Source organism: Chiloscyllium plagiosum, unplaced genomic scaffold (assembly GCF_037043375.1).
Source record: "Chiloscyllium plagiosum isolate Xiang-an unplaced genomic scaffold, Cpla_swu_hap1 HiC_scaffold_44, whole genome shotgun sequence".
In the NCBI taxonomy this organism is placed as follows: Eukaryota; Metazoa; Chordata; class Chondrichthyes; order Orectolobiformes; family Hemiscylliidae; genus Chiloscyllium; species Chiloscyllium plagiosum.
This window is the reverse complement of record NW_028270182.1, coordinates 14,795,629-14,807,234: the sequence shown is the minus strand read 5'-3', so window position 1 is coordinate 14,807,234 and position 11,606 is coordinate 14,795,629. Positions and strand designations below refer to the sequence as shown.

At 41.9% G+C, this 11,606-nt stretch overlaps 1 protein-coding gene across 1 annotated transcript; it reads left to right on the top strand.

Annotated features, from left to right (window-relative positions):
* The first annotated feature begins 474 nt into the window (after window positions 1-474).
* LOC148136946 (putative G protein-coupled receptor 139) lies at window positions 475-7,111 on the top strand. Its single transcript, XM_087982749.1, has 2 exons — window positions 475-544; window positions 6,213-7,111. Exons 1-2 carry the CDS (start codon window positions 475-477, stop codon window positions 7,109-7,111), a joined length of 969 nt encoding a protein of 322 aa, XP_087838875.1.
* Window positions 7,112-11,606: the final 4,495 nt, after the last annotated feature.

Sequence of the window (11,606 nt, the reverse complement as noted above, 5' to 3'; positions counted from 1 at the left end):
CCGAAACGTCGATTCTCCTATTGCCTGGATGCTGCCTGACCTGCTGCGCTTTTCCAGCAACACATTTTCAGCTCCATCAACTACAACCCTGTTTTATTTCAGCAAGCCAATTACTGATCCAAACTGCTATGTCTCCCGCAATCCCATTCCTCCGCATTTTGTATAATAGCCTACTGTGGGGAATCTTATCAAACGCCTTGCTTGTAGATTAAAATATTGAGAGAAAATCTTATCAAGAGATCCAATAAATATACAACAGAGAGAAGTAATGGCTGATGATACATTAGTCATTTGGAAATCCAGTCCATGGAGACTGTTAGCTAATCTCTTGATGCTGCTCCCTGCAAACAGTATGCAAGCAGCTTAATTACCCAGCTAGGGAACTCCTGCAGTATTAAATGTTCTGTCTTGAATCAGCAACTTACTACTGTCCATGACTCTGTCAGAGACAGATGTTGTAATTTTTTTTGAAGCATGTATGAAACATTTATTGACGTGATCTATGCTTTTTATTACCCTTTCTTGGCTGCTGTTGGAGTTCCTGGTGAGTGCACATCAGAATTTACCAAATAATTGAATCTGGGGTTACCTGCATTGCCTTTGTCTCTCTGCGACACCATGTTTAAGTTTAGGTTTGTATTGTTTTTTCCTAGCAACTGTTTGTAAACAAATTGGGACATAGATAAGCTGCAAAGCTGGGCTGAGAGCTGGCAAATGGAGTTTAATGTGGAAAAGTGTAATGTTGAAAGGAGTAACAGGAATGCAGAGTACTGGGCTAATGGTAAGATTCTTGGTAGTGTAGATGAGCAGTGAGATCGCAGTGTCCATGTACATAGATCCCTGCAAGTTGCCACTCAGGTTGATAGGGTTGTTAAGAAGACATATGGTGTACTAACTTTTATTAGTAGAGAGATTGAGTTTCAGAGCCATGAGGTCATATTGCACCTGTACAAAACTCTGGGGCGGCTGCACTTGGAGTATTGCATACAGTTCTGGTCACCGCATTAAAGGAAAGATATGGAAGCTTTGGAAAGGGTTCAGAGGACATTTACTAGGATCTTGCCTGGTATGGAGGGAAGGTCTTATGAGGAAAGGCTGAGGGACGTGAGGCTGTTTTTATCCGAGAGAAAAAGGTTGAGAGGTGACTTAATCAGAGTATTAGACAGGGTGGACAGTGAGAGTCTTTTTCCTCATATGGTGATGGCTAGCACGAGGCGGCATCGCTTTAAATTGAGGAGTGATAAATATGGGACAGATGTCAGAGGTAGTTTACTTACTCAGAGAGTAGTAGGGGTGTAGAACACACTGCCTGCAACAGTAGTAGACTCGACAAGTTTAAGGGCATTTCAATGGTAATTGGATAAATATATAGATGAGAATGGAATAGCGTAGGATAGATGGGCTTCAGATTGGTTCCACAGATCGGTGCAATATTGAAGGCCGAAGGGCCTGTACTGTGCTGAAATGTTCTATGTTTTATGTTCTAAAGTCTACTGCGTAAATGGTGAGCACTCTGGACTTTAAATCCAGTGATTCAGCAAATCTTGAAAGAATCTCAATTTGTGTTGTCTCACCAAGTTCGTAAACTTGGGTCATGTGAGAGAAACTTGCCAATGAGTGAAGGATAAAATGTGCACTTTGAGCACCTTCACGTTAACTGTATGAGGAGAAATGTCTTTACTCAGAGAGTGCTGACCCTGCCACAGAAAGCAGTTGAGTCCAAAACATTGGATGTTTGCCAGAGGGCTAAAGGGAAGTGGGAGGACAGTATTGAGTTGGATGATCATATTGAATGATGGAGCAGGCTTGAAGGGCTGAATGGCCTACTTCTGCTTCTGTGATTGCTCCGCAATGATCATATCATACTTTGGTATCTTAATGACAATGTTAGTGAGAGTTTGGGGTATGTATGTTCCACCCAAACCACATCCTCTTACTTCCGAAGCAAGTTTTATGATAATCTGGCACTTGGTTGAGATGGAAGAGGTATCTGGTGAAATAAAAGACGCTGGCAACACCCAGCCCTGGCACTATCCAGAGGGACAATGGGCTTGAATTGGACAGTGTAGGTAACAACAGCATGGAAGGGCTGCTTCGACACTAAGGACCTAGAGCATAACATCAGGTTGTAGTTCTACTATCTCCATTCATTCATGGGTTGGGGGCATCACTGGAAAAGCTAACCCCTGTTACCCTTTAAACTCAGTGGCTTACTCAGCCATTTCCGAGGGCAGTTAAAATGAGATGGCAGGTGGAGGAGAAGTTGTATCATTTGGGATTATATTTGCTCGAGTGCAGAAGAATGAGCGTGGATTTTATTGAATCCTGCACAATTCTAACAAACAAACAAAGCCAAGACTTATACAATTAAAAGTAGAGCATTGGGCGATGTTGTCAAACAGAGGGACAGAGGGGTTCAGATAGATAATTCTTTGAAGTTTGCACCACATATAGATGAGGTCGTTAAGAAGGTGTTTAGCATGCTTCCCTTCATTATTTAGTCCTTTGAATATAGGAGTTGGGAGATTATGTTGACGATGTACAGGATGTTGGTGAGACCTCTTCTGGAGTATTCTGTCCAGCTCTTGTTACCCTGTTACTGGAAAGATATTATTAAGCTGGAGAGAGTTCAGAAGAGATTTACCAGGGTTTGAGTTATAAGGAGAGGCTGGAGGGGCTGAGACTTTTCACTGGTGTGTAGGAGGTTGAGATGCAACCTTATAGAGGTTTATAAAATAATGAAGGGTGTATATAAGGTGAATGGCAGGTGTCTCTTCCCTAGGACGGGGGATTTGAAGACGAGGTGAGAGGAGAACGTTTTAAAACGCCATGAGAGGCAACTTCTTTTGCACAGAAAGTGGTCTGTGTGTGGAACGAACTTCCAGAGGAAGTGACGGATTTGGGTACAGTTACAATGTTCAAAAGACATTCAGGATAGGAAATAGTACATGAATAGGAAATATTTGGAGTGATATGGGCCAAGCACAGGCAGGTGAGATTAGTTCTGTTTGGGATGATGGTCAGCCTGGACTGGTTGGACAGAAGGGTCTGTTTCTGTGCTGGGTGGCTCTATGACTCTATGGCTAGACCAGATAGATACAGGAAGGACATTATTGATAATCAGAGAGTCCGGAAAATGGGGTCAAAGTATAAGGATGTGTGGTAAACCATTTAGGAACTGAGATGATGAGCAATGTCTTCAATGAGAGAGTGAGTTGACTGACAACACATGAACTGCAGCAGTTTAAGAAGGCAGCTCACCACCAGCTTCTCAGGGGGAAACTAGGGACCGGTGACAAATGCAGGACCAGTCAGCGAGACCCACATCCCATGAAATAGTTTTTAAAAGAATATTGAAGGTGACAAAAAAAAAAGCATTGAAGAAAATCAATGGATCCTGGAGTTTAAGAATAGACACAAACTGAGAAAGTAAAGGCTTTGTAAAATATTGGTTCCAGCCTTACCTGCTGCAATCCATCCAATGGTCAGATTTTAAGAAAGATGTGGAGGTACAAAATAGGAGATGAAGGCGCTGTGGAAGGGATTTGTGCATTGGAACCAAATATTACCAGAACAGTTCCAGCTTGAACAATTTCAGTCATGTGGAGAGGTTGGAAAGGTTGAGTTACGCAAAACCTGAAAGAACTGCAAGGAGGCGAATATGGAACTGCAAAATGTCATTGAGGAGTGGTCAGAGTGGGTATGCTGATAAAGTCTGATGAAAGCATTCAAAGCCATAAGCTGTGCAGACAGAATAGATGAAGGGAGGCTGCTCCCATTGGGAGCAGGGACGACCATTGAAGGAAACCAATGTAATTGAATAGAGAAAAGGTGGTAATAATGGATTTCTGATTCATACTAAATAAAAGGGTGACACAGTGGCTCAGTGGTTAGCACTGCGGCCTCACAGCCCCAGGGACCTGAGATCGATTCCACCCTTTTGGGCGACTTTGTGGAGTTTTCGCATTCTCCCTGTGCCTGCGTGGGTTTTCTCTGGGTGCTCTGGTTTCCTCCCACAGTTCAGGGATGTGCAGGTTAGGTAGATTGACCATGGTAAATTGCCCACAGATGTCCAGGCTAGGTGGGTTAGCCATGGGAAATGCAGAGTTTCGGGGGTGGCTCTTCAGAGGGGTGGTGTGGACTCGATGGGTCAAATGGCCTGTTTCCACACACTGTAAGGATTCTATGATTCCTTGAAATGGCTCCTTTCCCAGGAGAAGGGGAAGATGTACCACCTAAAGACATAAGGCCACTGCACCAGGGATAGGATGTTCCAGTAAGTAAAAATTAGACGTCCTGTCAGAATAAGATAAAAGATCGAGCAGCTGGCTCTTGGTTTACCTCCCCTCCTCTCTGCCCTGGTGCTCATTTACCATTCAAATGTCATGGATGGAACTTGATCGTGATTGGATGAATGGTATCACATGTACTATCCGTGACTGGAATATTCAAATAACAGAATCCCCATGTAAAAAAAAATAAAAACCAAACCTTTTGTGACAGTTCGGTGAGATTCCATTTTCCCAGAGGGGGAAGAACGTGTCTCCCTATCGCATGTGGACCTAAACGAAAAGAACAGTGAATGCAGTCTGCCAGGAAATGGGAGAGGGAGAGCTGCTTTTGTACAGAGCTGGTTGTCTCCCTCTGGTGCTGCCAACTTTTCACGATTCAGGATTCATTAATGGTTGGAGATCTTGTCCTTCTGATGTTGATTGAAATAAAATGTTGGTAATGACTGCATGCACAGCTCCATTCCTCCTCTTTAAAGTTAAGTGAGACTACTCAAAATGTGAAATTTAAAATTCATGCCACGTCATTTCTTATTGTCAGTCCCTTTCTGTGTCTGAGCTTTTTCCAACTTAATTCCGGAAATGTCTAGCTCTGTTTGAAAAGTGTAGAATTCCTCCCAACTGCAACAGTAACTCCCTATCTAACGTGCTAGTTGCCGTTAATAACTTGTGATGATGTGTGTATCTCTAGTATTGTACGAGTTTATTGTCCATCCATTGTTCTTGAGGCTATGGCAGACCTTCCTCTGAGATGTCGTACAAATTCGAATCTTACTGGATTATTCATAGAGCAATGAAGGACCAAATGTGATTTGGTGAATCTGAACAATCTAGACATAACTAAAATCAAAGCCGAAAAGTGTGGTCTTGGAAAAACACAGCAGGTCAGGCAGCATCCGAGGAGCAGGAGAGTCAGCGTTTCAAGCACAAACCCTTCATTAGGAATCCATTTGAGTAATGGGCTGGATGTAGTGTAGTGGTTGTGTCAATCAGATGATTAATTAGGCTAATATTCAGGGGAATATGGTTTCAAATCCCACCTGGCCGATGGTGACATTTCAGTTCAATAAAAATGGGAACAATGGCCAAATTTTGCAAAGACCAACCTGGGTCTCTAAGACTCTTTAAAGAAGAAAATCTGCTGGTTTCACCTGGTCTGGCCTATATAAGATTCCAGACTGCACCCAATATGTGGTTGACTCTGAACTGACTCCCCCAGCAATAAATGTTGGCCTGGCCAGTGATGCCCATATCCTGTGAAGGAATAAAGTAAAAACTTAGACCATTACTTTTCCCATGGGGCATTAGTGAACCAAATTAGCTTTATGGCAAGCCAACACTTTCCTGGTCACTATTACTAACATGAGCTCACACTTCCATATCTGGTCAACTAATGTACTTTGCTCTGTTACAACCAGATTAAATAAAGGGTGGAGCTCATATCAGTGAGTGTCTGATATGCTGTTTTGCATTTGATTTGTCATCATCCAAATAAGACAAGTGAAATTTAAAATTCATGCCACGTCATTTCTTATTGTCAGTCCCTTTCTGTGTCTGAGCTTTTTCCAAATGGTGGGATCTTCCAGTGTTTGCTCTCCAACTTAAGGCAAAAATGTTTACTGACAGGAATAAGCATGGAAAACATTTTCTCACTTAGTTTCTCACCTATGGTTGTCTTTTTACTTTAAAGTAAACCAAATCCAGTCCTTAACATTCAAATGTAGTTATGGGTGAGGGTTGCTGATAATGTTGCTGTCCTGAACACAATCCTACAAATCAGTTGGCTTTGCATTTACTTAAACAGTGTAAATGCAAGAGACTAGAGAGAAAATCAATTTGGAGAAGATCCACTGAAAATATTATATGCTATGGACCTTGCTTTAGCTGACAGTTTTATCACTTGTATTTTATTGCACCTTGCAGTGAACTTGGTGACGATCTGGATTTTACATCAGGGAAAATGCGGTCTCTCGAAATGTATCACACTCTACCTGGTGGCCATGGCAGCTGCAGATCTGATGGTGGTGATTACAGAAGTGATCCTGAAACGCACTCTTTCCTTTTACTTCCCAGATTCTTCACTGAAAATCACCCCTATGTGCAGCTGCATTATTGTTCTGATCTGTATGGCAAGGGACACATCGGTTTGGCTAACTGTCACTTTCACTCTTGATCGGTTCATAGCGATCTGTCACCAGAAACTGAAAGCAAGGTATTGCACTGCAAAGACAGCAGCTTCGGTGATTATAGTGCTGTGTCTACTGTTCTGTCTGAAGAATATCCCCTGGGTTTTCACTTTGCAACGTGCCTTCATCATTGACAACATACCATCGCAGTGCCAGTTAAAACCCATATTTTACACATTGCCTATGTGGATTGTATATGATTGGATACATCGGCTCCTAACCCCTGTGTTGCCTGTTATCTCTATTTTACTTTTCAACGCTCTGACAGTCCAACACATTTTACAGGCCAACAGAGTACGGAAAGGATTGCTGTCCAAGCAAGGAGGGGATCAGGTGGATCCAGAAGCGGAGAACCAAAGGAAGTTCATGATTTTACTCTTTGCCATATCGGGCAGCTTCATTGCTCTGTGGATGCCCTATGTCATTAATTTCTTGTATTACCGAATTACAAGTACTTATTACTACACAGGTCCCAATGACCCTGGCTATATTCTGCAGCAGATTGGTTATCTGTTTCAACTGTCCAGTTCTTGTACAAACACATGCATTTATGTTGTAACTCAGGTGAAATTCAGAGAGGAGGTGAAAAAGATTGTAAGCATTCCATTTATGCCAATTCTGAAATTGCTTAAATAAAACTGAGGACACCAGTTATTGAGCGGTACGGAACTTGTGTACTCATGAAAAGAAATAACTTTCGTCCCTGTGCTCATCAGAACAATTTGGAAGAGTGCCAATTGAGAAGCAAATTGACCTGATTGATATTGGATTTTCCTTTTGAATTGGTGCTCCTGTGAATTGCCCTGACGGATATAAGTTGAGAAATACTTTGACAAATTGTGTACTTTTTAAGCATTAAGGTGACTTGTGAGAATTAACTTGCTTATAAATCTAGATAACTGCAACTGCAAATAATCTGGCAATTGGTCTGAATCAGATCTTGTTGGAGAATGGGATTCTGTAAACTTATGACAGATCGATTTCTATACCACGCACTGATTGACTACTTCCATGGAAATAGGTCTAATCACAGCTGTATTCTGCAACAAGATCTTTGCAACTGAACCCAAACTGTCCACAATGCACCAGCTGAGGTCTAACAAGTGTTGTACACCAGTTAAAGCATCATCTCCGTGCTCTTGTATTCTAATCCCCTGTTAATAAAGCTGTAGAGACTGGTACGTTTTGTTAACTACTCTCTCCTGCTCACTCCTACCATCTTCAATGATCTGTGTATGCATATGCACATGGCCCTCTGCTCCTAGAAACAAAGAAAATTGACAGCCCAGCAACAGGCCCTTCAGCCCTCCAAGCCTGAGCCGATCCAAATCCACTGTCTAAACCTGTTGCGCAGTTCCTAAGCATCTGTATCCCTCTGCTGCCCACCTACTCATGCATCTGTCCAGACACATCTTAAATGAATCTACCGTGCCTGCCTCTACCACCTCTGCTGGCAACGTGTTCCAAATACCCACCACCCTCTGTGTGAAGTACTTGCCACGTGTATCCCCCTTAAGCTTTCCACCTCTCACCTTGAAAGAGTGACCTCTCGTTATTGAATCCTTCACCCTGGGAAAAAGCTTGTCTCTATCCACCCTGTCTTTACCCTTCATGATTTTGTAAACCTCAATTAGGTCCCCCCTCAATCTCCTTTTTTTGTTAGGAAAACAAACCTAACCTACTCAACTTCTCTTCATAGCTTACACCTTCCTACCAGGCAACCCCATCTCTCCCCCATTTAGAACTGTACCTGCTATTTTATATTGTCTTTCAGCGTTCTTCCAACCAAGACTCAGACTTCTTTGCATTGAACCTCAGCTGTCAACCATCGACCCATCAACATGTCAAAGTCCTTTTGGAGTTTCACACTGTCCCCTTCACAATTTACAATTCTTCCACGTATTATACTATCTGCAAACTTTCAAATTGACCCCAGCAGACCAAGATCCAGTTCATTAATAAATATTGGCGAGAGGTTTTACAGGTAGGTTGATGAACTCAGGACATATTTGGCACCATGGGATTAGGATGTCATTGCTATTACTGGGCTGAGGGATGGACAGGGCTGAAAGCTCAATAAGGTAAAAACAATGACTGCAGATACTGGAAACCAGATTCTGGATTAGTGGTGCTGGAAGAGCACAGCAGTTCAGGCAGGATCCGAGGAGCAGCAAAATCGACGTTTTGGGCAAAAGCCCTTCATCAGGAATCTAAGTTTCAGATGCTATAAGAAAGATAGAAAGTGTGTGGTATTTTTGATTAAGGAAAGCATTACTGTTGTAACTAGAGAAGATATTTCTAAAAAAATTGTCTAGTGAAAATATATGGGTCGGAATTAGAAATAAGAAAGGAAAGCTGGGATTGTACTATAGGCCTCCCAATAGTCAGCAGGAAATTGAGTAACAATAATGCAGAGACATCTCAGATATATGTAAGAATAATATGATTGTAATAGTAGGTGATTTTAATTTTCAAAACTTTAACTGGGATTACCAGAGAGTTAATGATTTGGATGGTGAAGAATTTGTTATATGTGTTCAAGAAAATTTTCTTTCTCAATATGTAAATGTTCCTGCTACAGAAGGAACAAAACTTGACCTTGTTTTGGGTAATTATGGAGGGCAAGTGACTGAAGTAATAGTTGGAGAACACTATGGGTCTAGTGATCATAATTCTGTTAGTTTTAATATATTTCTGGAAAGAGTATAATCCTTCCATAGAGGTTAAAGATTTTAATTGGAGTAAGGTAAATTGTAATGGTGTGAGACAAACACTTTCAAAAGCTGGTTGGAGTAGACTGCTTGCAGCTAAAGGGACACCTGCAAAGTGGGGAGTGTTCAAAGGTGTGATAAGTTGTGTTCAGAATTCCTGTTAGAGTGAAGGGTAAGGCTGGTAGGATTATGGAACAACAGAGCTGAAAATGTGTTGCTGGAAAAGCGCAGCAGGTCAGGCAGCATCCAAGGAGCAGGAGAATCGACGTTTCGGGCATGAGCCCTCCTTCAGGAATGAAGAAGGAACAACAGGTAAATAAAGATATCAAGAATAAAAAAGAATCATATATTAGATGTAGACATTAGGTTTAAATAAATTCCTTAAACATTATAAAAATATAGGGGCATTCTTAAAAGGAAGATCAGGAAGGCAAAGGGGGAATATGAGATAGCCTTGACAGATAAGGTTAAGGATAATCCAAAGAGATTCTACAAATACATTAAGAGTAAGAAAGAGTGGAGCCCTTTAAAGTTCATTGATGTTGCCTTTGTGTTGAACCTCAGGAGATGGGAGAGATATTAAATGAATATTTGTTTTAACTGCGGACAGAGAAACGCAGGCTCGCGAAAACAAGAAAATAAATATTAATGTTTTGAAATAGTTCACATCACAGAAGAGGGAATGCTGGAAGTCTTAGAAAATATAAAGGTGGATAAATCTTAGGTTTAGGGTGAGAGGGGAAAGATTTAAAAGGGTCCTGAGGAGCAACCTTTTCACGCAGAGGGTGGTGCGTGTATGGGTCAGAGGGTCGGTGCAGACTCAATGGGCCGAATGGCCTCTACCTGTACTGTAGGGTTTCTATGATTCTATATAACACTCTATGATTCCGTACTATAACACTTGCATAATGTGGACTGTCTCTACGGGTTAGTTCCACCAAAATGTATCAATTCATATTGCTCCACATTGTACTTTACCTGGCTGTGTGGACAGGGCTCTGGGTGATTATATTAAAGCAAAATACAGTATGTGCTGGAAATCTGAGCTCAGAATAGAAAGTGCTGCAGAAACTCAGCAGGTCTCGCAGTATCCCCAGAGACAGCAACAGTATTAGATTAGATTAAATTAGATTTCTTACAGTATGGAAACAGGCCCTTCGGCCCAAAAAGTCCACACCAACCCTTTGAAGAGTAACCCACCCAGACCCATTTCCCCCTGACTAATGCACCTAACATTTTGAGCAATTTAGCAAGGCCAATTCACCCAACCCACACATCTTTGGACTGTGGGAGGAAACTACGGGGAGAATGTGCAAACTCCACACAGACAGTCACCTGTGGTGGGAATTGAACCTGGGTTCCTGGCACTAGCATTTTGAGTCTGATGTATCTCTGGCTCAAAACTTTGTGTTAATATTTGTGCCTGCAGGACAAAAACATATGCCTCTCTGAAAGTGAAGAAGGCGTTTGGTATGCTTTCCTTTATTGGTTCAAAGCTTTGAGTATAGGAATTGGGAGGTCATGTTGCAGCTGTACAGGACATTGGTTAGGCCACTTTGGAATATTGTGTGCAATTCTGGTCTCCCTCTGTCAAATCTCCTCTTTATCTCTTCCCCAACAGCAACATCACCAGCTGATCAACTTCACTGAAGCATTTCTTGTCTGAAATAATTAACAGAAGTGTTCTCTGCACCTCCATGTCTCTTGCTTAAATGTTCCAAGTCCCTCAGTGAACGAGAAACTTTATCAATATCTGCTTGTTTTTACAGCTCATTTGTAGCAGTGTGTAAAAGATGAGGTAGTGAGGTATCCTTACACATTCAGGCAATACATAGTCTGAATTAGGAAAAGGCTGAAAGTCTTTACAAACTTAAACAGATATGATTATGAAGTCAGTTCTAATACAAAGATGGTACTTTTCTTAGCCTTAGGTAATTTTGATGTTGGTAAAAAGTGCTATAAATTGAAGTAAAGCATCAAATCCCTGCAGTGAAACCCACTAGCCTTCCTTTATTACTGCATGCGGTTATGTTTTTGGTAAGGATTGAATAAATTGAGCTTGTTCAACTTGAACGTTGAAAATTCTCACAATGGAACTCTGATTAGATTGGATTCCCTACAGTATTGAAACAGGCCCTTCAGCCCAACAAGTCCACACCAACCCATTCTCCTCCCCTATATTTACCCTAATGCTATGGGCAATTTAGCATGGCCAATTCACCTGGCCATCTTTGGATTGTGGGTGGAAACCAGCGCACACCCATACAGACACGGGGAGAATGTGAAAACTCCACACAGGCAGTCACCTGAGGCAGGGATCAAACCCGGGTCCCTGGCGTTGGGGGCAACAGTGCTAACCACTGAGCCACCATAGAGACTTTGTCTCTGTGAGACACAAAGGAGTCAGACTGGGACTCTCC